This window comes from Marmota flaviventris, chromosome 19 (assembly GCF_047511675.1).
Source record: "Marmota flaviventris isolate mMarFla1 chromosome 19, mMarFla1.hap1, whole genome shotgun sequence".
In the NCBI taxonomy this organism is placed as follows: domain Eukaryota; kingdom Metazoa; phylum Chordata; class Mammalia; order Rodentia; family Sciuridae; genus Marmota; species Marmota flaviventris.
Genome location: NC_092516.1, coordinates 36,107,289 through 36,130,753, shown reverse-complemented (window position 1 = coordinate 36,130,753; position 23,465 = coordinate 36,107,289). Strand labels below are relative to the sequence as shown.

At 56.4% G+C, this 23,465-nt stretch overlaps 1 protein-coding gene across 1 annotated transcript; it reads right to left on the bottom strand.

The window, feature by feature from the left end:
• Positions 1 to 426: 426 nt before the first annotated feature.
• Fscn1 (fascin actin-bundling protein 1) lies at positions 427 to 9,873 on the bottom strand. Its single transcript, XM_027919733.3, has 5 exons — positions 8,937 to 9,873; positions 2,813 to 2,969; positions 2,603 to 2,724; positions 2,161 to 2,328; positions 427 to 1,730 (listed from the first exon to the last, which is right to left on the bottom strand). Exons 1-5 carry the CDS (start codon positions 9,766 to 9,768, stop codon positions 1,528 to 1,530), a joined length of 1,482 nt encoding a protein of 493 aa, XP_027775534.2. The 5' UTR covers positions 9,769 to 9,873; the 3' UTR covers positions 427 to 1,527.
• Between the last annotated feature and the right edge of the window lie 13,592 nt (positions 9,874 to 23,465).

Below are 23,465 nucleotides of genomic sequence, written 5' to 3'. Positions count from 1 at the left end.
CAAGGGCATGGGCTCAATATCCAGGTCCACAGGCCTCAGTCAGTTTACTGTCTGCCTGGGAGAGACCCGCCTCCAAGCTTAACCCAGCCCCATGTGCACTGCATGTCATTTGTGGGGTGTGTAATTTAATGTTGGGGAAGGGACCCCCAGGGGCAGGGGCATCTATCAACCGAGGGCGAATTACCCTTCACCTGCACTTGAATATTCAGCACGCGGAGTGGGAGTGAGAATCCCACCCCAGGCCCAGTACTCAGCCCCGCTCCTACTGGGTGCCCGGGGATCTGGGCAGAGGGGGCTAAACCAGAGTGCACCTCCTTGGGGAGCCTGGTTCAGAGCTCCCGGCCACCCGCTGCAGCCAAGGCCTGCCTGCCTTCCAGGTCTCCCACCCGTCCCAGCCCCCACACCAAGACACAGGCTGCTCAGGGGTGCAGACTTGCAGTACTTTATTTTGCTTTTTTTTTCCAGTTCGAAGCTACTATCATGGACATTTAGAGTTATACAAATGACACTTACAAAAAATAAAAGACCAAGACACCCAGAGTGAGATGCACGGTGGAGGGGAGGCCGGGGCAGGGTGGCCGGGACCTGGAGGGCTCAGGCTCACCCCAGAGCTCCCAGCTGCAGGGAACACCTGGCTTCTTCCTGCCCAGGAGACCCGAGGTGTCAGACATGGAGCACCAAACGTGGCAGGGCTCTGGCTGAGGCATAGGGGCCCAGGGCTGGGGGTGGGCAGAGGGAGGGAGGAGGGCACCAGCTGGGGAGGGGGAGGGCAAGTGCCAAGAACCCGCCAAGACCACTCACAACTGCAACCAGGCTTGCCGGGGCCTCCAGCAGTGACATTAAAAAAAAAAAAATACTGATTTGGTCATTTTCTGCTTCCAGTCAGGCCAGAGTGGAAGGGAAGAGACAGGAACAGGGCATCCCCAGCCCAGCCCAGAATGCCCCGGGGGCAGGACCTGCAGCCTGCTTAAAGTCAGGGAGCAGAGACCCTGCCATCCAGCCAGGACCCCAAACAACACACACACGGGCAAGTCTGCCCCAGCCTGGTCAGCCCCACGGGAAGGCCACCCTCCTCTACAGGTGTGCAGGACTAGGCTCCATGGAGGAGTCCCTGCTGGCTGGCTGGGGACAAGCGCCCAGCTCCTGGGGGCAGGGAAAGGCTGCAGGAGGGAGCAGGAGATTCCAGTTAAGCGTTCCCGCCATGCCCAGGGGCCTGCCAGGCCACACTGCTCCACAGCCACTTCCCGGGAAATAAGGCTCAGAGTCGTCTGAGGTCAGAAGAAAGAGGTGGCAGCCTTGTCCCTTGGCAGAAGAGGGCAGAGGGACGTGAAGACCCTCCAAGGGATGGGCTGCAGCTGCTGACCCCTGGGGACAGGGGAGGGAGTCAGTAGGGGCAACAGGTGGGGGCACCGTTTTTCTCTGGGGTTTCCAGTTTCAAGGCAAGGGGCTCACCAGCTGCCACAGGGCCACCTGAAGAAGAGGGTTAGCAGGAGGGACTGAAGGAGCCCCAGGCAGGCCAGGGTGGGCCTAGTACTCCCACAGAGAGGCGGGATCGATGGTCTCTGCACAGGCCTTCAGGACCCCCGCGTGGTCCCCCTTCAGATAGCGCCCGCCCACCTTGATGGCCACCTTGTTATAGTCGCAGAACTCGAAGAAGAAGTCCACAGGGACGTCACTGCTGCTGGTGACAGAGGAGTCACTGCCCACCATCCAGTACTTGCCCGTGGAGTCTGGGGAGGGAGGACCCGTCAAGCTGTGTCCCGCTGACCCCCACCCACACCTGCCCTCTGGCTCCCACCCCGCACGGCCTTCCTCCTCCTTTTCAAGGATCAATGTCCCCCACCAGCTTCTAGAACTGACTGGAGTCCCCGTGCCCCCCAAACCCTCCTGCCCACACTGGACACATGGAGCTCTGAATCCAGCTCAGCTACTCTGGAGTCTGGGGTTCTGTCCGGCAGCTGAGGTGTGTCCAGCCAGCCTCCCCCGACTCACCTCCCACCCTCCGCATCCCCCTGTCCAGGGCAAGCAGGTAAGTCCCCATACAGACAAGAGGGAAAGTGTGGTTCCCAGTGCAGGGCGCTGGTGGCCACAGGACACCCCTCCCCTGGGGCCAAGCAGGGCCACAGTGCTCCCTGGCTGGCACCTTCCAGAAGAACCTGCCTTTGATGTTGTAGGCGCCGTCATTGAACTCCAGCTGGAAGACGTCGTAGTTGGAGCGGTTGGCATCCAGGGTGCCAGTGACCTTACGGCAGCCGATGAAGCCATGTTCCCCACGAAACACGATTATAGGGCGGTTGATCAGCTTCATGAGGAATAGCTCCGAGTCCCCTGTCCCAGGAGGAGAGGGGCAGTGAGCCTCATGAAAGGGGGCAGGGTGGGAGCTGGGACAGCCAGGGTATGGCTCAGAGAGGGAAAGCCAGAAGCTGGGGGGTCACACAGCAGCCAGCTCTTGGGTAAGCAGGGGCAGGGCCAGTTTGAGGGGTGCCCAGCACAGTATGGGCTTCAGGTGGGGCTGGTAAGTGACCATGGTGTGCCTGACCCTCCTGGCTATTAGGGCAGCGCCAGGGAACCAGAGACATGGCATGCGCCCAAAGGCAGCTACCTGCTGTCTCCACCGAGGCGGCCAGCTGCCCGTTCTTCTTGGCGGTCACAAACTTGCCATTGGACGCTCTCAGGGTGATGCGCCGATCTCGCCACTCAATGTCAAAGAAGCAGCTGGCGTTCCTGGGGGTGGTGGGACAGGGTCAGGGTGCCATCTGGGTGGCACAGGAGGAAGGGATGAGAGCACGGGCAGGGGAAGGGGGTCACTCACTTGGTGGACGCGGTGGACTGCACACCCCCGGTAGATGTCAGTGTCCAGTACTTGCCCGTGTGCGTGCGGAAGGCACACTTTCGGGTGTCCCGGTCGATCTCGAGCTGGAAGGTCTCCTGGTCAGTCTCCTCGTCCTGATTGGCCGACAGATCCATACCTGCAGAGAGGGAGCCCTTGGCTGGTACAGAGCACCTTGTGTCCCCCAGTTCTGGACCCACTGCCCCGCCATCACACATCAACACACAGGGACACCACAGGGAAGGGGCCAGGGAGACCCTCAGCCTGCACATGAGTGGCAGTCGACAGGACCCAGTCACAAAGGCTGGGCTGACAGTCAAGGGCCCCAGCTCACTACACCATTTCCACCTTCTACCTCTGACCACAGAATACCCTAGGGGCGCCCGGGGTGGTGGTCAATCAATGCCTGTAATCCCAGAGCTTGGAAGGCTGAGGCAGGAGGATCACGAGTTCAAACCCAGCCTCAGCATTTGTGCAAGGCCCTTAGCAACTCAGCAAGACCCTGTCTCTAATAAAAATGTATAAAAACAGGCTGAGGATGTGGCTCAGTGGTTATGCACTCTGGGGTTCAATCCTCAGTACCAAAAAATGGAAAAAAAGATTATAAGGGCTGGTGGCGCAGGGCACATGCTCAGCCTGCAAAAGTTCCTGGGTTCCTTCCCAGGCACCAAAACCAAAGCAAACAAACAAACAGAAGTGACACCTCTGAACAAATCACCTCCAAGAGGTTCTCTGGAGCCAGGTGAGGAACCTTCCTGTGGCCTGGGACTGGGCAGGAGAGACTGAGTGTATGTTGTGGTTATGTAAGAAATGGCCTTGATTTTTTTTAGATACAGATGGAAGTATTTCAGGATAAAACGCCCTGGTGTCAGGGATTTGCTTTAAATACAACCAAAAACATCACATAAAGGCACAGATGGAGATATTTTCGCAGCACATCGCCAGTTGGGGGAGGCGGGGCGCAGGCGGTATACGGGGGTTCGTTACAGTCTTCCTGCTTCCAGAATGGGTGAGATTTAAAAGAGTAAAACACGAGAGCGCAGGATCCTTCCAGAACATTTAGAAAACTCGTCACACCCCCTCCCTGCTGAACACTGGGCGCGGGATACCCCCACTGTCTGTTACGCATGTGTGTGCTTCACCCACGTGTGTGCTGTGTCTGGGCCTGGGAGCCATGTGACATCTGTATGCATCAGGAAAGAGCCCGGGTGACCATGTTGAGTCTTGGGAAGGCTCCTCCCTCCCCACCCCCCACTACAGTGCAGCCCCTGTCATTCTGTCCCTTGATTCTTTTAGGGAAAACCTGGAAGAGGGACCTCTGGGGGCCTCGAAGAAGCAGGGCCCCAAGGGCGTGGCAGGTGTCATCCCACAGAGGAGAGGACAGCTGGCGGATCTTGGATCCTGAAATGGAAGGACTCACTTTTTTTCTTTTTTGGTACCAGGGATTGAACCCAGGGGTGCTAAACCACTGGGCCACATCCCCAGCCCTTTTTTATTTTTTATTAGAGACAGGGTCTCACGGAGTAGCTTAGAGCCTCAGCTAAGTTGGAACCCCCCCCCATGATCCTCCTGCCTCAGCCTCCCGAGGCACTGGGATTACAGGCTTGCAACACCCGCCTGGCAAGGACCCACCTTTAGTTCACATCCTCCAAGTCTGGGGGTGCTGGCACCATCTGAACTCAATCACATGCCCCTAAGTGCCAGGCAGAGGAGACCCTCAGCCCTCCTTCACAAAGAGGGAGACTGAGCCTGAGGGTGCATGTCCTTGGACCAAGGTCACAGGGTGAAAAAATAAGAGCTCTAAGAGGGGAGGGAGCAGACTCCTGGCCACGCCCTCCTTCCCCCCACTGTGCCTTGGGTCTGCTAATGGGTGGGTGCAGCCTCCTCCTGACAGTCCGAGCCCCTGCCCCTGCCCCTCTTAGAACCTCTGGGCCTCTAACCTGTCCCCTGTTGGTGAATGGACCCACCACCAGGCCCCAGGGAAGCCGGGGTCTCTCCTTGCTCAGACCCCACCCAGTGAGAGGAGCCAAAGCCACAGGGTTGCCCTATGGCCACAGCTACACAGGGCACCTCCCACCGTCCCCCTCGCCTGCCCAGAAAGGGGGTGCGCATCTGCAGGCAGGCCAAGCGTCCATCAGCCAGGCGAGCTGGGCAGGGGGTTCAGGATCCTGCTCTAGGAGGCTGCATGGTAGGCCCCAGCCCGCCCCAGCCACAGAGCACCACCGCCCAACACGGTGATCAGAGGGAAGGAAGGGAACAGGCAGGAGGGAAAGCCCCTGGGGACCACCCCAGCAGCACAGAGGGGGCCCAGGCTCCCCAGGAAGGACAGTAGGCACAGGAAAGAGGCCAAGGGGACAGGACCTGGGGCTGAGGGCCTCGCAGATGACCAGGGCACCACCAGCTACACCTGTGCAAGAGTGGACCCCAGTCAACCCCAGTCCTCCCAGCAACCCCATGAAGTGACACCATCCTCCTCCTCCCAGACAGAGGAAGACAGGGAGCTCCTGTGGAGGCCACTACTGGCCCAGGGCCAGGGACGGCCACCATCTGCTTGGGTCCTCACACCCCACCCACGGGATTGCCTCCAGGCCTCAGAAAGTTGGATGAAAGGCCTCAACCAGACAGGGAGGCACCTGAGGTGGTACCAGGCACCCTGGGTGACACCTTCACTGAACCCTGCCTCAGCTTCCCCGCCAGGATGTAGGGAGCCCCCCAGGTCCTCCCACCAGGAAGGGCTGGGGGAGGGGAGTGGTCCCCACCCACCCAGGCCCTCCAAGGCCTCACCCAGCCCCCAAAGGCCCCACTTGGCCTCGCTGCCTCTAATTGGGTGCTGTTACCATGGGAACGGGTTTTCTGTGGGATTTATCTCTTCAACCGCGGCACAGAAAACCTGAGTCACAGGCTCAAGGAGCCCCGCGGAGCCAGGAGGCTCCTCAAAGGCGCCCAGGACATATCTCTTGCCCTCTCCAGGAAGCCCTGGGCCCCTGCCTGCCCTCCATCCTGACCCCTGCGCCCAGCTTCTCTGCCACTCTCTGGGGGGCTCAAAAAGGGCACTCGCTCCCTGAGGTCACCTTCCTGAACCCCTTCCAGCCCTTGGGAGCTCCCAAATCCCCCTGGCTTGTCCAAAATAGGCACTTCCCCTGAACCCATCCAGATTAGGCAGGGGGCTTGGAAAACCCGTGGCCTCACCTCGTGTCCCTCTCTCTAGGCAGCTGGGAACCCCTGAACCCCTTCTCCATCTCACAGGCCAGCCCCTGCCTCAGGGAGAGAACTCATGCATTCTCACAAAGCCCAGCCTGACAGTCCCTTGGAATAGCTGGGACAGGGCACCACAGAGCCAAGCTGGGTGCAGAGCTCAGATACAAGGGCGAGTGACAAGAAGAGAGGCCAAGACCAGAGGAGTGTGCTGAGCCACGCAGGGCAGCGTCCTGAGCAGGAGGGAGATGCCACCTGGGTAAGGGCTTGTTCACAGGCTAACCGGGCCCTGTTGTGATGTCTCCTCCCAGGAGCACGGCCTACCTGGGGAGTCTGTGCACGTCCCAGTTGGGGAAACTGAGGCTGGAAAGCAGGAGGCAGCCTCTGCCAGGAGCACCCAGCCCCCGCAGACCCAGCCGCACACATCCTGCAGGGATGATTCATATCCCCAGCCCTCCGGGCCCCAGGATCCTCCTCCTTCCTGACTGGCGGTTCCCAACATGTGCGGAACCCGGCCCGCCTTCCTGCCACGAAGGCCTATCCAAGACACACCCCCACCCCATGGAGGTTCAGGATCCTGTGTCACCTCCACCCCTGGAAGCCCTGAGGCGGCAGCGTTTGCTGATACAGTGGAGGCTCAGCCTCAGACCCCCAAGCCTCCCCATCCCCCATTTCACATCCCTTTAAACACCAAGATGAGCCAGATCGGCCTTACTTCAACTCCAGGCTTCTCCTGAAAGCATAACTGAATCAGCTTGAATCATAACTGTGGTGCCCCAAGTGAGCTGTACTACAGAGAGGTATCTGCCCAGGCTTGCCAAAAAACACCCTCAGGCTCTCTGTTCCTCCTCAGCCCCCAAGGACTAAGGTCACCTGCTCTAGTCCCATCCTCCCCAGGGAAGGAGGCTCTGGACACAGCCCAATAGTCACAGAGAACATCTGTGTTAATGAGTACCATCCAAGTCCTGTGGCCCTGCAAGTCCCTCCAGCCCCACCTCCCAACCTCACAAACTTCATCCTGGCCACGAATTTCATCTGTGCCTTCCTGCCACAGGGCCTTTGCACAAGCTGTAGCCACCACTGTTCCACACACTTAGTATAGCCACATCACTCAAGGTCAGCTCAAGTGTCCTCTCAGGAAGGAGCAACCTGCCCATACAATCTGAGACCCTGATCCTGTATCCCCAGTCTTTCCCTTGATATCTCAGTCATGTCCCCAAGAGAAGGTAAGCTACATTTCTTCTCCACTCACATCTAGGCACATCCTCAGTGTTTACTAAACAGGTAGAAATCGTGATCCACCCAGAAGTGTGAGATGGGAAACAGAATGCTGGCAAGCACAAGGGTGCCCAGATAAGGGCACATTCTAGAGTCAAACGTACCCAGTCCTGCAAACTATTTACTTGCTGCCTGACCCAGGGCAAGTGGCTTCACCTCTCTGGGCCTGACCTCAGCTAACTCAGGCCCCTCCCAGGCCTCCACATTTACCTCACTGCCAAAGGGGCCCAAAGCCAGTTGGGAGAATGGCCATCCGAGGACCCCCTCCACTGGGAGGGAACTGCCTGGGTCCCCATCCAATTATCTCCAAGGCTGGGGTCCAACTGCCCATCCAGGAGCAAGACCCTCACAGGCCTCTCCAGGGGGCCTCTGGCTGCAAACAGCTTCTTGGCAAAGGACAGGGAACGCCAGAAGGCAGAGACAGGGCCAAGGGGGAGGGTCTGGGAAAGGAGGCAAAGAGTGGGGCTCACTTCTGGCGCCCAGACCCGTCGGAAATGGCCTGCCTGCGGGAGGCCCTGGAAGGGACGATCGAGTTGCCGCCAGTTGTTCCCTGTAGGGTTCTTGGGCACGAATCCACTCCCCACTCCGGGGTAGGGGCTTCCCCGGGGAGTCGGGCTGGGGCTGGGGTCTCCCTCTGAGCGCCCAGGCAGCTCGGGCGCCCGAGCCGGGAGGCGCGCGTCAGGGCACAGGGCGGGGTGCCTGGCGCACTGCCAACCGAGCCACGCTGCTGGCCGGCTGCTGCGCGGAGTGAGGCCGCCTCCCGGGGCGCCTCGGGACGGGACATTGCGCCTGGACAGCGTCTATGGCCGCATTAGAGCTTCCTCCGCAAGAGGACCCTCCAGAGCCGATCCCCTCCCCCGCCCCGCCGCATCTGGTTTTCCCATCTGCAGAGACCAAGCAGGACAAAGGGGGAGAGGGAGGGCCCAGCGAGGCGACCCGCCCCCTGCTCACAAAGGCCGCGGCCTCGAGCGCGGGGCAGGCGAGAGAGGAGGGGCGGGGGGAAGGGCAGACACTCGGGAAGCCCCCCCACCCCACCCCCCACCCCGCAGGCCCCGACCCCGCCCGGCAATGGGAGGAGGTACACAAGGCCAGGCGCGAGGGGAGGTGGAAGCACACCCCGTCGGGATCAAAAGCCCCGCTAACCTCCCCCACCTCGCCAGCGACAGGAGGAAGGGGGTTGGGGGCCTGTGCCAGTGGTGACCGTCGCCTCCTCCCTCTATCTAAAGGCCTGCGGGAAGGCGGACCCACTAGAGCAAAGGGGCGGGGGCGCCCACTCCCCAAGAACTGGGAGGATTCGAGGCATCAGCGCGCGTGGGGAGAACCCAGGTTGGGTGGGGGTGGCACACAGGGCGGCTCCAAAGCTGGGCCTAGGGGGCCCCACGACTCCAGCCTCGGATGGGAGGCACGTAGCGGCGCCTGAGGATGGGCGAGGCCCCACCCCTTTGCCCCCTCCTCTGGGCGGAAACACAAGTCCCGTGGAGGGGCGAGGTGGCCTGTACGCCTAGCGCAGGGCACTCAAGGAACTGGCGATAGCAGCGGCGCCGCGGGCTGGAAAGGGCGGGAGACTGTAAGGACGCGGGTGGGGTGTGCTTTGTGCACCGACCGGGAGACGCGGGGCGGCGTCCCCACTCACCCTGGCGCGTGGACACGTTCCTCTCGTTGGCCGCCTGCAGCACGACCTGGGCGCAGCTTTGCTCCAGGGCGAAGAGCTCGTCCTTGCCCACCTTGGTGGCCTTGCCCGCCTTCAGCGTGCCACTGGGCCCAGACGGCGCCAGGTAGCGGCCTTCGCAGTCGCGGAAGGCCACCTTGCCGGAGCGGAACTCCAGCGTGTAGCCGGTGGCGGGCTCGGGGCGCGCTACCAGGCGCCCGTCGTGGCGCAGGAAGCGGTGGTCAGCGGTCTGCACGCTGTAGCGCTGGTCCTGGAAGGCGAGCGTGATCAGCGAGTCGACGCCCCAGGGCACGTCGCGGTCCACCGCGATCTCGTCGGCCGGCCGTGCGCTCAGGTGCGCGTAGCGCTTTCGGGTCAGGCTGTAAATGTTGACCTGCGGGTGCATGGCGATGTGCACGCTCCACTTCTCGGCCGGTGACACGGTCTGGGCGAAGCACGACAGGCGGTCCTCGGTGCCGCCAAAGTAGCGGCGGTGCGCCTCGGACTGCAGCGACCAGCGGCCGTCGTCGTGCGCCACGATGAGAAAGCGGCAGTCGGCGCCGGGCACCTCGCACTCGCAGGTCACGTTGCCGTCCTTGTCCGCTGCCAGGTAGCGGCCTAGGTGGCTGCGCAGGCACACGGCTGCGCTGCCCGCCTCGTCGGGCGGCTGCTCCAGGGTCCAGATCTGCTTCTTCTTCAGGCTGCTGGCCGACGCGTTCACCTTGAACCCGAACGCCTCGGCCGTCAGGTACTTGTTGCCGCAGTTGATGAGGCCGAACTGGATCTGCACGGCCTCGGCCGTGCCGTTGGCGGTCATGGTGGCGGCGGGCGGAGGCCCCGGCGCGGCCCGGGAGGTGGGTGGCGGTCCCCTCAGCGGCTCCCCTGCTCCTTTGTCTAGCGGCCGCGGCCCGCGCGCACCCTCCGCAGCGCTCCACAAAGCCAGCCCGCCGCTCCCGCCCGCTTTATAGGCGGGGTGACGTCAGCGCCGCGAGGCCCCGCCCCGCCCCCGAGCTTGGCAGGGGAGGGCCCGGAGCAGACTCTGCGGAGGGCTGCCCGGGGGGCGCCGGGCGCGGCTTGTCACTCACTCAGCCTCCGTTCCTTTTCTATCGCCGGCCTCTGCAGCCCTCGTTCCTCCCGCGGCCGCCGGCTTCCCCCATGCTGTCGCTCCATCCCTGGTTCCCAGTGCCCACTATGGAACCCATCGGATGCCCCCCACCGCCCCCAACCTGGGGGGGAGGGGTGGAGATGGACAGGCCAGGTGGGAGGTGACTTCAGAGGCCGCAAGAACCCCAGCGCAGATCCATGATAGATGGAATCGGATCCGGGGCGCCCCAGAAAGTGGCCTTAGAGCAAGGTCTTGAAGGAGCCAGAGATAGGTAGAAGAAGGTTGGCAGATGAGAAGACCTGGTGAGGAACGGGTCGGGCTGGAGCTGGAGAGGGGCCTGCGGACCCCAACCGCGCAATCCAGGATGCACTTAGACCTTGCAGAAAGACCCTCTGGAGCAGAAGTTGTGGTTCCCTGAGGCTTCTGTCCCAGTGCCATGCAGCCTGGCTGGCCCAAATAGGTCTCAGTGATAGCGGGGGTGTCAGTGCCAGTGTCCCCATTCTGGTGATGCACAGTCACATGCTTCTGATCTACCAGGCGGTGGGATGGGCAGGGCAGGAATTACTGTTCCCATTTTTTAGGTACATCAGAGAGGTCAGACAACCCTAGGACAGCCCAGCCCAGCAGCTCAGAGCAAGGTCTCAGTGCCTCCCACTCCCCCACCCAAGCCCCAACTTTGTGTTGACTTTGTGTGGAGAGTGTGACTCTGGTTGTAGCTCTCCCATCCTTCAGGACCCCAGTGCTTCATCTTCCTCCCTCAGAAGGGACATTCCCTACAAACATCACCTCCCACCACCCATCTAGGAACACATCCCCTTTCTGAGCCTCTCAGAAGGCCAAGACTTTTCCTGGGACATTCCCCAAATGCCAGGCAGGCCCCTGGAATGCCAGCATGGCCACAGGCTGCCCACAGATCCCAGGCTGGGCCCTTCAGTGCCCCTGTGGCTTTGACACTGAGTTAGCCAGTCCTCAGCTTGCTTGGAGCACCCTGCCTGCTCAGAGCACCCCAGCCTGCCCCTGCCCCAGGTAATCCCCTCCAGGGATTTTCTGGGTGGGGAGGGAAGGTGGTGTCACTTCTCACTGTTCTGACTCAATTGTGCTTCCTGGAAGGGCCTTGAGCCCCAGTCCAGAGTAGACTGTACCATCCCCTCCTATAGAGCCCACCTTGCTGGAAATGAAAAGTTTCTTCTATGGACCCTTCTAGTGGGCCTTGCAAACCTGGGCTTGAAATCCTGTACTTCACAGGCTTTGTGACTTGGGCAAGTTATTTAGTCTCTCTGAGCCTGTTTCCTCATGTGAGGGTGGAGTTGGGGAGAGGATACTAGGTATTGAACCCAAGGGCACGCTACCACTGAGCTACATCCCCAGACCTTTTTATTTTTTACTCCCTAAATTACTGAGGTTGTCCTCCAACTTGCAATCCTCCTGCCTCAGCCTTCCAAGTCTCCCAGATTACAGATGTGCACCACCTGTTTCTTTTGCAAAAGAGATACCAATCACTGGTAGTGGTGGCACATGACTATAATCCCAGTACCTTAGGAGGCTGAGTCAGGAGAACAGTAAATTCGAGGCCAGTCTCCACAACTTAGTGAGGTCCTAAGCAACTTATCGAAACCAGTCTCAAAATAAAAGATTTAAAAAGGGCTGGTGGTACATATCTTGTAATCCCAGCAGCTCTGGAGGCTGAGGTATGATGATCGCAAGTTCAAAGCCAGGCTCAACAATTTAGCGAGGCCATAAGCATAACTTAGTGAGATCCTATCTCAAAATATTTTTAAAAGGGTTGGGGATGTGGCTTAGTAGTTAAGCAGCCCTGGATTCAATGTCCTGTACCCAAAAAGAGTGGGGGCATGACAATCCCCTTTCCCAGGTTGATCCAAGAGTTCCCAAGGGCGTAGAACTCATTTAGACACTGACCCAGCTACCCTCAGACTCATTCCAGCACCCAGGAGTCCTTTGCCTAGTGAGGGAGACCCCAAACCTCTGGTCATCTGCCAAGATCAGAGGAAGGAAGGTGGAGAAACTAGGTGCTTATGACAGGCTGGCAGGAGGGCAGGGTATGCTGAAACCTGCCCACTGGGATCAGGGCAGGAGGGGCTGGATCTCGGGTCTGTCAGGCCAGGTGCAGGATCAGGGCCAGGTTTTCCCAGGCAAAGCCTACCCAGGGCAGAAAGCCTAGGGAGGCCACATGGGCAGCAGAGGCAGCTTGGACCTTTGCATTGGGGCTTCCTGGTTCAAATTCACATCTCGGAGAATTTTCGAGCTTTTCTTGTCTTGAAAAGGAGCATAATAATGGCACCTACCTTGGGGGAGCCATTGAGAAGATCTGACACACATAAACTTGGACTGAGGGGGTTTGTGGACCGTGGGATTCAGTGTTCAAACCCGGAACCTCTTGGGCAAACCTGGACAAGTTGTAACTACTCATCAAGCAATTAAGCCAGTCAGTGCCTGACAAGTGTCAGAGCCCAATAAATGCCAGCTGTTTGATTATTCACTTAACAACATGAGCCAAGGGTCCTGGGGGCACAGTTAGGATCAGCCCAGGTGGAGGAAGCACAGAAGTTCATGCGTCACAGCTATTCGTTTTAAATTTTTATTTCTTTTCTTTTTAAGTGCTGGAGATTAAACCCAAGGGTGCTTAACCATTGAGCCACATCCCCAGCCCTTTTTTTAATTTTTATTTTTAATTTTGAGACAGGGTCTCCCTAAGTTGCTGAGGCTGGCCTCCAACTTCCTGTCTTCCTGAATCTCTGGGATTACAGGAATGCTCGGCTTGCTATTTGTTGAATACATGAAAATCGAATGGAGAGGGGGAGACACAGAAAGAACCCTGGATTTCCCCCACAGGACAAGTCCAGGTCAAGTGAACAAAACAGAGCTCTAGATGGGGGAAAATCCATGCTGGGACAGGATGAGGTCATCTGTGGTCAGTGCATGAAGAATTGAGGTCAATTTCAACAGATGCGAAACCAAAGCCCTTATTATTCTTATTTCATTTGTTTCCTTCCAAACAGACAATACATTCACATAGTTCAAACATCAGAAGCCATAAAAAGACCTTCATCCACCCAGTTCCCACCGGACCCTCTCAATAGTTAAGGTTAGAGTTGTTTCTTTTTATAAAATAAAGACAAGCAAACCTGAGTGTATATATTCTGCTCTTTTTTATTATTGATTGATTAATTGATTGACACCAGGGATTGAACCCAGAGGCTCTTAACACTGAACCACATCCCCAGCTCTTTTTTTTTTTTAATGGTCAGAACACTTTTTTTAATATTTATTTTTTAATTATAGATGGACACATATCTTTATTTCATTTTTTTATGTGGTGCTGAGGATCAAACCCAGTGCCTCACATATGCTAGGCAAGTGCTCTACCTCTGAGCCACAACCCCAGCCCCCTCTTTTTATTTTTTATTTATTTTGAGATAAGATCTTGCTAAATTGCTTAAGGCCTCACTAAGTTGCTGAGGCTGGCTTTGTACTTGTAATCCTCCTGCCTCAGCCTCCGGAGCTGCTGGGATTACAGGTGTGCACCATCCTGCCTGGCTACTCTTTCTTTTTTTCTACTTGGTATTTCTTAGCACTATTTCTGCTTTAGTACTTCCACAGCTTCTTCCTGCCTTATCACTGCAACTGATAATCCTTTGCAAGAATGTCCCATTGTTGGGCTGGGGATGAGGCTCAAGTGGTAGCGCACTCGCTTGGCATGCGTGCGGCCCGGGTTCGATCCTCAGCACCACATACAAACAAAGATGTTGTTGTGTCCGCCGAAAAAACTAAAAAAATAAATATTAAAAACTCTATATTAAAAAAAAAAGAATATCCCATTGTTACTTAATGAGTTTATAGGTTGTTGCTATTGATGTTCTGCTTGGGACAGACCCCCCCCTTCCTTTACCCCCACCCCCCCCCACCAATAGTGAAGCCTTCAACGACACATGGATATGTGTTTGCGTGTTTCATTGCCTGGACCTGAGCCACGGACCATGCAAAAAACATCAAGGCTGTCCAGCCTTGGCTTGAATGCCTCTGGTGACAGGAAGCTACCTCTGTCCTCTATTGTGTGCCAACACAGGTGATATATATTTGGGTGAAGCCTTGGAGGCTAGAGGGCCCTGGCCCACAGCTGCGACAGGAAAGCAGTGTCCTTGTGGACAAGGCAGTCTGCAGATGGTTGTGTCTCATGGCCATAGAGCTTCCGGTGGGGGCAGGCTATTCTTCTTGTTATTAGTTATTGTTGGAAAGCCAACATAGGAACAAATCTCAGGCAAGTTTAGCAAAGGAGCATTACAGACATCCTTCCTGCTCTACACCCACGCCTTCCCTGAGCCCCGGTTACGCTGGGCACCTCTATGTCCTGTGCAGGATAAGCTGCACCTGAGTTGGTCACTAGGGCTCTTCTGCAAGCCCAGCTTCGAGCCCTCTGGGGAAAGAGGGGGACATGGATGCTGTGTCCCTGGGCCCCACAGGAACCCGGGTGCTGCCACCTGAGCCACTTTGGAATGAGGGCAGGGCACAGGAAAACAGGTGCTCAGCTGGAGCTTGGCCTGGGCCACTTCCACTTGGCCATCGATCCCTTTAGCTCGCCCTGGAAGGGAAACAAGGCCACCAGGAAGGGCGGGCTCATCACAGCCTCCCGAGGGAGGGCTCAGACCCCTTTCTTCCTCACTGGGCAGCCTGAGAGTGTCTCAGGACAGCTGCTGCTGGAACAGGGATGGACACCCAAGAACTCAGGGGTGGACACCCAAGGACTCAGGGTTGGGTCCTCCTGACTGCACCACTGGCCCTGGAGTTGTGTCCCTCCACCCCCACACACACACCTGCTTCGCACCACGTCCTGATTCACACCAACTTTGCCGTCTGTCACCTCCCCCGGTGAGGTGAAGCCTGGCGTCCCTAGAAATTTCACACCCACCTTCCCCTGGATCTCCCATCCTTTCCAGGCCTGGGTCCTGCACTTTGTGTTGATTATGGTCCAAAGACCAGGATGTAGGGCCTGGGAGCAAAGCCAGCCCTTCTTACAGTTTCAGGTGGTCACCTGTGAGAGGACAGGGTGGGGCAGCTACTCCTGCCCAGTATTCTCTCTCTCTCTCTCTCTCTCAATGCATTAGCACAAAGCATTTCTTTTCTTTTTTTTATTTTTATTTTTTTTAGTTGTGTATGGACCTTTGTTTGTTTATTTCTCTGTGGTGCTGAAGATCCAGCCCAGGGCCTCCCACATACTTGGCAAGCGCTCTGCCACTGAGCCACAACCCCAGCCCTCCCGCCCCATATTGCCACTTAGAGTTACGTGACCTGGTCCTGGATGAGACTCCATTTCCCTTCTCTCAAAGAGAGATAAGTGTAAGGGCTCCGAAAAGCCATCCATGTGGACCGCACAGATGTCCAAGGCTCAGCCCTCCATAAACCAGAGCCTTCATGACCCAGAGTCTCTGAATAGTGTCTTTGTCACTCTGCGGCCGCTGCCTCTGTGGCCTTCCCAAGGCAGCCTGGTACCACTGGCACCACGAACTCAGGGGAGCCTTGGGAGTGGGAGGAGCCAATTCCAGGGTGGGAGTCCTGCCTGGCCCGGCTTCCAGGGTGATCCCAGGGCCCCAGCATAGCTGTACCCCTAGACCCCAAGCCACACCAGCCCTGCCTGCCAGAGCCCAGGAGGGTGGGACGAGGCTGTCGCCTGTCCCTTTTGCCCCATATCCACAAATATCCCTGCCAATCTCTTTCTATAGGGTCTTTGGGTAACAAGGAAAATGAGGCCTAGAGATACCAGGGTCTGGCCCCAGTGTAGGAGGGACATGTGGTTATGGGAGTCCCAGGATTGTGGCTCTTAGCAGATTTGTAAAGAGATTTGTGATCTTCCCCCAGGTGCAAACCTTCAGATGCAGGAACCAAACCTGTGGATCCCTAGGTGAGCTGTTCCAGGTGGGAGGCCCCCAAAGTTACCACTGAGGTCCCAGCAGGCCTGTAGGAGAAAGGGATCCCTATACTAAGTGAATGGAGACCCAGAGGGCTGGCTATGTGGCACATGCCTGTAAACCCGGCCTCCTGGGAGGCTGAGATAGGAGGATCCCAAGTTCCAGGCCAGCCTCAGCAACTCAGCCAGACCTGTCTCAAATTAAAAAGGGCTGGGGATGTAGCTCAGGGGTAGAGCACTTGCCCAGCACTCACAAGGCCCTGGATTCAATTCCCACCGCCATACAACACGGTTCCAAGAGGGCAGAGCCAGGCGCTGCTGGAGCAAAGGAAGGAGCCTCGACGGCCTGGAGGCTGTTACTGAAATTGATTCTCTTTCTCTCATTCCCCCGACGATGAGCTCTGAGGCAGAGGCCTGGATGGGCCTCACTGGGCAGCTCAGAGGCCATCCCCTCCCCTCCCCCTCCACCCTGGGACCAGGATGCCATACCTGGCTGTCTTCCCTCCTCACCGTGTGGCCGATGTCGGTCCAGCTCCAAGGCCCGAGTGTGCCTGTAAAGCAAGGTCATGGTGGCCAGCGCCTGGCAAGTGCCTAGCTAATTAAGAGGACATTAGCGCCCTGGGCAGAGCCGGGCTCCTGCCAAGCTGTCCCTGCCAGGAGAGGGGCTGCTGGCCGGTGCCAGGCTTGGCCTCCCCCACCTGGCCACCACCCCAGCCTGCTCCCCCAGAGACCTCCGGGCTTCTCCCTCCACCAGTTCTGGAGAAAACTGCAGCCTCGTGCTGCCCTCCTGCCTCTGGCCCAGGCCCCCATCTGCCACTCAACGACCCTGCTCAAGCCCAGAGAACTCACTCTGCCATAAATGCCCCGAAGTCTGGAGGCATCGAAGACTGAATCGCTGGATCTTCCCCAACTCCTTGGGTCTGAGTTCTCAAGGGGGGAAAAAAAGCCGGGTGTGGTGGCGCATGCCTACCATCCCAGGCTTGGGAGGCTGAGGCAGGAAGATCACAAGTTCAAAGCCAGCCTCGGCAACTTAGGGAGATCCTAAGCAACTCAGTGAGACCCTGTTCTTAAATAAAATACTGGAGATGTGGCTCAGTGGTCACGTGCCCCTGGGGTCAATCACATGGGCCACCACCATTACCTCCACCCACATGGCCTTCATCCACGCACGGGCAGGGCAGGGCTGCCTCCTAAAATGCAAATCTGAGCATGGCCCTTCCTGGCTTACACCTCTCCCATGGCTCCTCAGTGCCCACCAGAGAACCCAAAGCCCAAGGTGCTCAGGGCCCCTATACATCTCACCTGTCCACTTCCTTCTCTCCCAAGGCCTGTCCACAGGGCTGCTGCTCCCCAGCCCAGTGCCTTTGCACAAGCTGTGAGTCCCCTCTGGTGTCCCCACCTGCTAGACTTCTGCCAGGCCCAAAGGCCCAGTTCAAGCATCACCAGCTCCTAGAGGGCAACTGTCTCCACCTTTGTATCCCAGGTCAGGTTGATCCCAACACCATGAATGGGAACATCGGCACCTTTCCTGGTGGTCACAGTGTCCCAGGGCTCTGGACTGGCATCTGCCCAGCACCATCCTCTAGAAGGCTTTGCAATGTTCTAGACTCTGCTGCTGCATCTGGTACAGGAGCCACCTGCCTGTCACACATGTGGCCCTCAAGCGTTTAAAATATGGAAGTCCAATAGAGAGTTGATTTTTTTTCTTTCTGTTTCACTGTGATTGACATAAATGTAAAAGGCCACATGGGACCAGTGGTACCACACTGGACATAGTTGGTCTGGGCATCTCTGGACATTTCCTTCATAGTCTGGACATCCCACAGGAGAGCAGGCAGAGTTTGGGGACTGGAGGGACATCCTGGGAGCTGACGAGCTCACGACAGCCTCAGCAGTGGGCCACCAGTTGGAGACTTTGCCCTCTTGTCCTGCTGGTGTGAAGGGCTGTGTCTGTCCTCTCACATCTGGCAGGCAGGGGGTCCTGCACCAGCTCCTGCCAGATGTGGCCCTATGGTCACTCTGAAGCTAGGAAGCCCCAGACGAGACAGCAAGGGATGCAGAGACACAATTGAGGGGCCCAGGGTGACCTGCCCAGGCAGACCACCCAGGCCTCTCCTGGCCCCATCCAGCCTCTCCGGCCTGTGGACACTCTTCCTGGTGCCCAGGGACAGCACATGGCTCCCACACCTGCTCTGGATGCTTCCCCATGAGAGAGAGCTCAGGGGCGGGGTCTCCCCACCACGCCTGGCACTTCAACACATGCCTGCCGCTGGGGGACAGCTGGCCAGGAGATTGGATATGTCTGTGGTGGGGGAAGGGGCAGAGGGTCATCTTTCACTGCCTGCGCCACTCAGGGGTCCCATGTAGCACAGTCTGTCCCTTCTCACCCCGACCCAGAGCGTGTCCAGAATCCTCTCCCTCTGAGGGCCCTGGGCAAGGATGGGGTTCTTGGATGGTGAGGAGGGCAGTTTGGGAAAGTGAAAAGGAGTCCCATCTATAGAGGGAACACCTGGGGGATGGAAGTGACCCTAATTGGCAGGCAAACAGGCATTGCAGACTTTCTGAGGGTCCCCCCCAAGAGCCTATGTGAAGACCCTGCCTTCACCTCATGCCCCTGTAGGGAGCCCACAGCCCTCCTCCACCAGACATGCTCTTCCAGGGGGGCCCAGGAGGACAGGGTTGTAGGTGAGCCAGGTCCTGCTCCCCTGGACAAGCCCTGCGCCTGGTCTCCACCCAGGGAGCCCTTTTTCTGATTCACCCAGAATTCTGAATAGGGCCGCAGAACTCAGCCCTCAACCCTCTTTCTCTGGGCTGTTCATGATACTTCTGTGAAAGAAATAGGAAACTCTGATTCTAGTCGGGCTTGGGCATGGTGGCACACACCTAATCCTAGTGATTTGAGAGGCTGAGGCTGGAGGAGCCCAAGTTTGAAGCCAGCCTCAGCAACTTAGTGACACCCTGTCTCAAAATAAAAAATGAAAAAGACTGGGGACACGGCTCAGTGGCTAAGCACCCCTGGGTACAATCTCCAGTATGAAAAAGGAAAAAAAAAAAACGGGGAGCTGGGGTATAGCTCAGTGGTAAATAGTGCTCGGGATAAATCCCTAGTACAAAGAAAGAGGGGGTGGGTTGGTGGCTCAGAGGTAGAGCGCTCACCTTGCATGTGTGAGGCACTGAGTTCGATTCTCAGCACCACATACAAATAAGTAAATAAAATAAAGGCTCATCAACAACTGAAAAAAAATGGTTCTCTTAAGAGAGAGAGAAGAAGGAAGAAGAAGAAAATCACAGTAAGATTTGGTTCAATTGCTCATGCAACAAAACCATGAATGATAGCAAGAAACAAGAAATTCCAAAGGAGGAGTTCCCAGGTTGGCTAACTGGTCTCTGAGAAAGAACCCCAGAGCATCCTCATTCCTCAGTGGCACACACCTGTAGTCCCAGCAACTCAGGAGGCCAAGGCAGGAGGATTGCAAATTTGAGGCCAGCCTCAGCAACTTAGTGAGACCATGTGCAATAGTGTTTGGTGGCAGAGCCACAGGCCTTACTATCACTATTGCTCACCTCCACTCAAGAGTCATTCCTGACTCTCAAGAAAGCAGTCATTTTGGGGCTAAGACTGTGGCTCAGCGATAGCACACTTGCCTTGCATGTGTGAGGCACTGGGTTCAATTCTCAGCATCATGTATAAACAAATAAAATAAAGACCTAACAACAACTAAGGGAAAAAAATATTAAAAAAAAAAAAAGAGGGGCTGGGATTGTGGCTCAGTGGTAGAATGCTTGCCTAGCATGTGCAATCATTTTGGTGATGCACCCCTGTAATCCCAGCAGCTTGGGAGGCTGAGGCAAGAGGATCATGAGTTCAAAGCCAGCCTCAGCAAAAGCGAGGTACTAAGCAACTCAGTGAGACCCTGTCTCTAAATAAAATACAAAATAGGGCTGGGGATGTGGCTCAGTGGTCAAGTGCCTCTGAGTTCAATCCCCTGTACCAAAAAAAAAAAAAAAAGAAAGAAAGAAAGAAAGAAACCATCATGTTCTCAACTAAGTCACAGACTCTGATTTCTGCCCACTATCTCCTTGGTGGCCTGGCAACCCCAGCAGCTCTCTCTGAAAACCATTATCTTGCTTGTTTTGGAGCTAGGGATGGAGCCCAGGGCCTTGGCCTACCAGGCAAGAGCTCTCCCCGCCTCACTGTTGTAAAGTGAGGAAACCTTCCCCCCAAACCCTCAGAGACCACTGCTCTTGGCCAGGTTAGAAATGGTGCCAGGACCAGTCCACGCCCCTCAGAATGACCATAAGATGCAGCGAGCCCACATCTGGGCCTATCTGCCAAAGCAAAGCAGGGATTCAAAGAGGGTAAATCTGTTCAGCCCTGTTCACAGCAGAATTCACAAGAAAATGAAGATGGAAGCCACCAGCGTCCTTGAGAGGTGAATGTGGCCGGTCCTTGCCATGAAGTAGGACTCAGCCTTAAACATGAAGGGAATCCTGCCGGATGCGGTGGCCACGCCTGTAATCTCAGAAACTCGGGAGGCTGAGCAGGAGGATCGCAGCCTCAGCAATATAACAGAACATGTTTCAAAACGTAAAGGGCTGGGGATGTGGCTCAGTGGTCGAGCACCCTGGGGTGTAATCCCTAGTACCAAAGAGGAAAGAGAAGAAGAAGGAAGAGGAGGAGGAGGAAGAAGGGAGTGTGGTAAGAAGAGAGAAAGAAAAAAAAGGAAATCCTGACATGCACTCCATCATGGGTGAACCTTGAGGTCATGATGACATGTGTCATGTGACACAACCATCACAAAAGACAAACAGTAGCCAGGCGTGGTAGTGACGTGTGCCTATAATCCCAGCAGCTCCGGAGGCTGAGGCAGGAGGATCTCAAGTTCAAAGCCAGCCTCAGCAACTTAGCAAGGCGCTAAGCAACTTAGTGAGATCTGTCTCGAAATACAATGTAAAAAGGGCTGGGGAATGGGGCTGTGGCTCAGTGGCAGAGCGCTTGCCTCCCACATGTGGGGCGCTGGGTTCGATCCTTAGCACCACATATAAATAAACAAATAAAATAAAGGTACTGTGTCCAACTACGACTAAAAGTATTTAAAAGGGGGAGGACTGGGGACGTGGCTCAGTGGTGAAGCACCCCTGGGTTCAATCCCCACTATAACATGAAACCGTGGCCCACCTCAAGTTCATGCTCCTTCCTGCTAGGAACAGAGGACCCTGAGCCTGCCTTGGACTGGTGAGTGTCTACATGGCCCTGAGTGGCATCTTCACAGAGTCATTTCCAAGTTTCTAGAAGGAAGGAAGGAGATGGAGGAAGTCAGGGCAGGGAATTCATTCAGTGTCTGCTCCTGGCTGCCCACTCTCTCCCCAGCCACCCTCGCCTGGCTCAGGGGACCCTCTTCTCCCTCAGCCCCGGGTCCCAGGAGACATTAAATAAGAAGCCAGAGCAGCAGCTCCCCTTTCCTCCTGTGAGCAGGGCTTCACTTCAAACCTGGGACGAGAGCCCTCTGCATCCCCCTGCCCTAGTGGCCAAGAAAACGAAACAATTCTCTTTCCATAAAATGGCCAGAGCTGCCCTGCCCAGCCCTGCCCAGCCCTGCCCAGGGGTCTGTGGGATTCCATCTTCACCTCCTGGAAGCCACCTGGGCCCACATGCGAGGCCTAGGTGTGACTTCACTCATGGCTTTGGCTTGCTGGCTGCCTCTGGCAGAGCCTCTTGCCCTCTCTGGGCTGTGGGTCAATGCGGAGGTGGGATGTGAGATGTCTCCTAGCACAAGTGTCCCATAGATGGGGTCAAATACTGGCTATAAATTCAAAAAAACATCTCCATAGGCTGGGGTTGTAGCACAGTGGTAGAGCGCTTGCCTAGCATGTGTGAGGCCCTGGGTTCGATCCTCAGCACCAGATAAAAATAAATTTAAAAAGGTCCATCAACAACTAAAGCAAAAATTTTAAAAAAGAAAAACTTTATTTAAAAACAAAACAAAACAAAAAATCTTCTTCGGGGCTTCTCCTTATCAGGAGTATCAGGAGTTACTTCTGCCTCCTTACCCTCTGTTAGGTGCAGGACCGGCTGAGTAAGCTGTCTGCAGGATATGCCAAAGTTAGCCGCAGGATGACCTGGCCACTCAAACCCTCTGTCTGGTTCTTTATCACCTGTTTGCTTCAACCCAAACGCCCAAGCCCCCCCCCCTGCTCAAGGCTGAACGCTTAACCCCCTTGTGTGCCAACAAGGCAGCTTGCAGACCCAGAGACCCCACTAGATTTGGGCTATAAAAACTCCCTCCTGCCGGGCCCCTCTCTCTTGCTCTGTCTCTCTCTCTTGCTCTTGCTCTCTTTTTCTTCTCTCTCTCTCTTTCTTTCTTTTCTCTTTGTTGCACTGCTGCAATAAAGATCTCTTGGTTACTCCAAGTGTTGTGGTCACTTTTCTTTCACCCTCCCACCCAGGGTAGAAAGTGGTAATGTGAGCTAGGCACGGTGGCACACACCTATTATCCCAAGGACCAGGGAGGCTGAGGCAGGAGGATGGCAAGTTGGAGGCCACCCTTGGAAACTTAGCCAGAACCTAAGCAACTTACCAAGACCCTGTCTCTATTCTGCAACAGAGGGGCAGTCGGGTGCACCTAGGAGGTGGGGACGTGAGACAAAGAAGGGAAGGGGGTACATGTCAAGTCCCAAGTTACCACAGGGGATACTACTGACATTTATCCCCCCAGAAACCCCTAAGGACCTGCAGAACCCATGCTTCACAGTTATCCCTCCCTGGGAGCAAAGGAGCTGGAGAATTTATACCCCAATCTAAGAGCCATTAGTTGATGGCTGCTGCTGGCCCCATGTGTGGGCACAGAGACACAGACACAGACATCAAGAGGTCCCTGAGGGATGGGAACCAGTGAGCAGCAGCGAAGTGGCTGTGGGGCCCCATGGCCCTCTCTGCCCTCCCCCAGCGCCAGTTCCTCAACTGGAAAATTGGCATAGAAAGTTGCTTTCCTGATCACTCCCACCATACCACGTGGTTCCATGGTGAGCACTTGTTTATAACCTCTGTGTTGGTTTTATTTTTTTGCCTTATTATTTATTTATGCCCTGGGAGGGATGGAACCCAGGTCCACAGGCGGTGCACCCCCAGGCCCTGGGGTGCTTTAAGCACTTGCACAAATTCCCTGGGCCCTTGCTAACCAGAGACCATGTGTCCCCTCCCCTAAGCCTGGAGGGCAGAATGCACCAAGCTAGGCAGCCTGAGCCCCAGGGGGTTGGGAGGTTTTACACCTGTTGCTGTTAAGGACTGAATCCTGTCGCCTCCCCCCAAAAAAGATGTTTTAGAATCCTAACACCTCGGTTCTTCCAAACGTGGCCTTCTTTGGAGGCAGAATCTTAATGGAGGCCACCAAGTTAAAGCGAGCTCCCTAGGTTGGGACTTCATCCAATAGAACCAGTGTCCTTATCCAATGGGGAGATTTAGGGGGTTTTTGATGCTGCAGACCAAACT

Coding starts and splice junctions, on each gene's coding strand:
- Fscn1 (XM_027919733.3), bottom strand. CDS start 9,768: ATGACCGCCAACGGCACGGCCGAGGCCGTGCAGATCCAGTTCGGCCTC. Junction 2,725..2,812: donor CAGTCCACCGCGTCCACCAA/GTGAGTGACCCC, acceptor CACCACCCCCAG/GAACGCCAGCTGCTTCTTTG. Junction 2,329..2,602: donor CGCCTCGGTGGAGACAGCAG/GTAGCTGCCTTT, acceptor CTCCTGGGACAG/GGGACTCGGAGCTATTCCTC.